Raw genomic sequence first — 4,715 nt, 5'->3', positions numbered from 1 at the left:
GACACATTGATTGCGGTCGTCTTGTCAGCCGTCAGAGTACTAATTGTATTAAAACACTCGATTTTTTAATATTTTTTATATTTTTTAATAAAGAAACGACTAGACGAGAAAAACTTCAACAAAATCTTACGACCTCTAAAATACTAAATAAAGTAAAAAAAAATTAAAACTAAAATTCTAAAGCGACACATTGATTGCGGTCGTCTTGTCAGCCGTCAGAGTACTAATTGTATTAAAACACTCGATTTTTTAATATTTTTTATATTTTTTAATAAAGAAACGACTAGACGAGAAAAACTTCAACAAAATCTTACGACCTCTAAAATACTAAATAAAGTAAAAAAAAATTAAAACTAAAATTCTAAAGCGACACATTGATTGCGGTCGTCTTGTCAGCCGTCAGAGTACTAATTGTATTAAAACACTCGATTTTTTAATATTTTTTATATTTTTTAATAAAGAAACGACTAGACGAGAAAAACTTCAACAAAATCTTACGACCTCTAAACTACTAAATAAAGTAAAAAAAAATTAAAACTAAAATTCTAAAGCGACACATTGATTGCGGTCGTCTTGTCAGCCGTCAGAGTACTAATTGTTTTAAAACACTCGATTCTGCAGTGGTATGTATGTATATGTCACATAGAAGTAAAGATTTAAGATAATTGCTTTTAATTTATTTATTTCTTATACCTTTCATTCACCCATTCCAAAACCGTAATCCAAGCCTTCAACAAAAAGGCTGAGTATGAGGTACTAGGGCTAAGTAGAAAAAACTACTTACGCATTCTAACCATGACACTAATGTAGCACTACAGAATTAAACAAGTCTCAATCCTAGGCGTCACAGATTGCAGAGCGTGTAGATTCTGTAATATTACTGATGACCCTTCCACATCCTCAGTGAATGTGGTACTTTAATGTGTAAACGTTACATCTCTTTGGAAGGTATATTCTTCAACCACTTGACATACGTCAGCTCACTGCAAAACATAGAACGAGATTTCCGGAAAAGAATAAGTCTTGTAAGTAAGCTATTGTTAACAGTTGCTATCACAACATGTCACACTGGTCACATTTTTATTTAAGAGACGAGCAGGTAGTTCAACTGATGGTAATTGATACGCCCTACCCATTACAATGCAGTGCCGCTCAGGATTCTTGAAAAACCCAAAAATTCTGAGCGGCACTACAATTGCGCTCGTCACCTAGAGACATAAGATGTTAAGTTGCACTTGGCCAATAATTTCACTAGCTACGGCGCCCTTCAGACCGCAACACAGTAATGTTTACACATTACTGCTTAATCCTACGGTACCCATAATCTAGCCGGCTTCCTGTGCAAAGGAGCCTCCCACTGGTGAAACAGAGCTGCACTGAACTGAACTAAAGCTTTACAGACCATAACCTTCATTATTTAAATTTAAAATTTACATAACTTTATTAAGCCTTTACTTATTATATATAGATTTAAGCATTTTTACGACTTGTATTTATGTACATGCTGTAACTATAAGTGTAATTATATGTATCCTTAGAAACTATGTCTTATTGTATGTTGACGTATTACATGTAATTCTGTTGGTAGTTCATAAATAAATAAATAAAATGTACTACATAGCATATTCAGAATAATTGAATAACGTATTCACCTACACATTGAAAAATAATACCTATATCTACTTAGCAGCCAGCGAACCCTCCACCACTTGAAGCGAAAGCTGAAAAACGTGGCAGGTCAGAGGAGATTTCTCCGAAAACCCAGCCGAAGAAAGTACCCAGGCTAGATGACACTCAGTCAACCTCGGGAAGACCTAGCTTCAAGGAGGTAACCGGGTCCTCACGTGTGGGCATTCGACATACCCATACTATGAGCGAGGACGAAATGCGGAAAGTGCGCCGCGCACTTCTTGCTTTGATCACCGGGGCTGAACAAGGTACCGGGCCGACATTTTTGGGCTTTGCCCACAAGCCTGGCTGGATTCTAGTGACTTGCGAAAATGACTTCAGCCGAGAGTGGCTTGTGGACAAAGTCAAGGATCTGAAGCCGTGGCCGGAGGCAGAGCTCTCATGCATGTCGGAGGAACAACTGCCCAAACCCTCCATAGCCACGACTTTTCTGCCGAATACTGAGGCTGACACAGTCGAAGAGGCACTGAAGCTGATCCGAGCGCAAAATGCGGGACTGAACACCGAACACTGGAAGGTGCTCCACGCGAGGGAGGACAAGGGAGGCCAAGTGGTCACTTTTTCCTTGGACGATCCCTCCGCGGAGACTCTGAAAGAGTCCGAGTGCAGAGCTGCCCTTGGTTTTAGAAAGATCAATTTTAAGATCAAGGGCGTCTCTGAGGGTTCCGCAGCAGCGAGTGGACAGCAACCCACCCAGACCAGCGGGCCTGTGCGACCGGGAACATCCGGGATCTCAAAGACCCCGCAACGGCCGGCTGCCCCCACAACTACGTTCCGGGGCAAAGGGCCGACGTCGAGGAACGTCTCAGGTCCCCTCAGGGGAGGGAATGATCAGAGTCGGGCTAATTCTGGCCGCGGGCGGAAACACCCATACCAGAAGACAGACCGACCTAAGCCTTCCACCTCCGGTGGGATCCAATGACGCTCCGCAGAAATAGGGCGAGGATACTCCAGGCAAACCTCCACCACGCCAAAGCTGCTACTGCAGTAATGGAGAAATGCCTTGCGAGTGGTGAAATCCTCTTTGCCCTACTACAAGAGCCGTGGGTCAATACCGGCAAAATACTGGGACTGAACACCGCTGGTAAGTTAATCTACAATACCAGCGGATCAAAACCCAGGGCTTGCATAGTCTTCAACAAGAACACTAATTTCTTACCTGTTACAGAGGTCTGCACCGACGACCTTGTTGCGGCGTATTTCTGTTTCGAAGGTTGGGAAGGCAACAAAGTGATCGTTTGCTCGGCGTACCTTCCATATGAAGAAAGAGACCCGACAACAGAATTGGCGAGAGTGGTCGAGTATGCACGACGCAACAACGCCGAACTGATTGTCGGGGCCGACGTCAATGCGCACCACACAACTTGGAGAAGCAGCGACGTCAACCACAGAGGTGAGCAACTTCTTAATTTCTTAGACACTAACGGCCTACAGGTACTAAACAGAGGTAATAAGCCAACCTTCGTTACCTCAAACAGGCAGGAAGTTCTAGATATTACTTTCGCTACCGACAACATTGCCAGGCGAATATCAAACTGGCGAGTCAGTGATGAAATTTCGCTATCGGATCACCGACACATAGCATACGACATCTTGACTTGCCTCGAAAAACAACTATATACGTTTAGGGATCCAAAGAAAACAAACTGGACTGTCTATAAAGAGAAACTCAGGAGTAATTTGGAGAATATCCCTAAGCGCATCAGAACCCTGGATGAGCTAGAGTTGGCAGTGAAAGCAACCACGGATGGCATCACTGACGCCTACGAGGCTAGCTGCCCTCTCTCCTTACAACACTCAAACAGGAAAGTGCCTTGGTGGAATTCAAACTTGAACAAACTAAGGCAGAAATCCAGAAGGCTGTTTAACAGGGCTAAAAAAAACCCAAGAATGGGAACCCTACAAAGAAGCCCTAACAGATTACAACAGAGAAGTTAGGAAGGCCAAACGAGCATCTTGGAAGAGGTTCTGCGAGGATTTATCTAAAATTCCCCAAAGATCCCGAGTACACAAACTGCTCGCCAAGGACAAACCTAGCCAAATCGGCCTGCTTAAGAGACCAGATGGATCTTTTACAGCCGACGACGTAGAAAACGTAAGAGTACTGATGGCCCACCACTTTCCGGGGGTTACCTATCAACCAACTGTAGCAACGCCTACACAACGGCCTCTTGACGAGGACTGGCGTAGAGCGGCAAAGATAATCAGACCCCGGGATATAAGGTGCGCCATCAAGACTCTGAAACCCTACAAGTCAAGCGGTCTAGACAACATTTTTCCAGCGCTTCTTCAAAAAGGCCTGGATATCCTAGTACCGCTACTAGTCAAGATATACCGGGTAAGCTTTGCCTGGGGCTATCTTCCAGAGCAATGGACTAGGGCTAAAGTACTATTTATACCTAAGGCAGGCAGAAAGGACTACTCCCTGCCAAGCTCCTTCAGACCCATTAGCCTAACCTCCTTTCTCCTGAAGGTTATTGAGAAAGTCTTGGACAGACACATAAGAGAGCATGCTCTAAGCCTAAAGCCCATTCATAGTTCTCAACACGCCTACTGTAGAGGCAGGTCTACTGAAACGGCCCTTCTACAACTTGTGGATAGAGTCGAGAAGGCGTTACAAGACAAACAGATTGCACTTTGTGCGTTTCTAGACATTGAGGGCGCCTTTGACAATACCCCGACAGACACGCTAGTGAAGGGACTAATTAACAAAAATGTAGACTCCACCACTGTCAAATGGGTAAGGTCAATGCGCTCAAATCGCAAAGCTCTAATCTCCCTCCATGGGACATCACTGGAGCTATACACTACGCGAGGTTGCCCACAAGGTGGCGTTCTTTCGCCACTTCTATGGACACTAGCAGTAGACGAACTACTTAGTAAGCTGGCAGAACTCAGAATTGATGCACTAGGGTACGCAGACGACCTAGTTATTATCGTCAGAGGTTTCTGCCAAAGCTTACTAAGCTCTATAATGCAAAAGGCGCTAAACACCATCTCACAGTGGTGTACAGCCAACAAACTGT

The 4,715-nt window shown here is 44.1% G+C and overlaps 1 protein-coding gene across 1 annotated transcript; it reads left to right on the top strand.

The window, feature by feature from the left end:
- Positions 1-1,870: 1,870 nt before the first annotated feature.
- Positions 1,871-2,611, top strand: LOC126968629 (uncharacterized). Its single transcript, XM_050813647.1, has one exon. It carries the CDS (start codon positions 1,871-1,873, stop codon positions 2,609-2,611), a length of 741 nt encoding a protein of 246 aa, XP_050669604.1.
- Positions 2,612-4,715: the final 2,104 nt, after the last annotated feature.

The sequence above is a fragment of the Leptidea sinapis genome, chromosome 16 (genome assembly GCF_905404315.1).
Source record: "Leptidea sinapis chromosome 16, ilLepSina1.1, whole genome shotgun sequence".
NCBI lineage: Eukaryota > Metazoa > Arthropoda > Insecta > Lepidoptera > Pieridae > Leptidea > Leptidea sinapis.
This window is presented reverse-complemented; position numbering and strand designations above follow the sequence as displayed.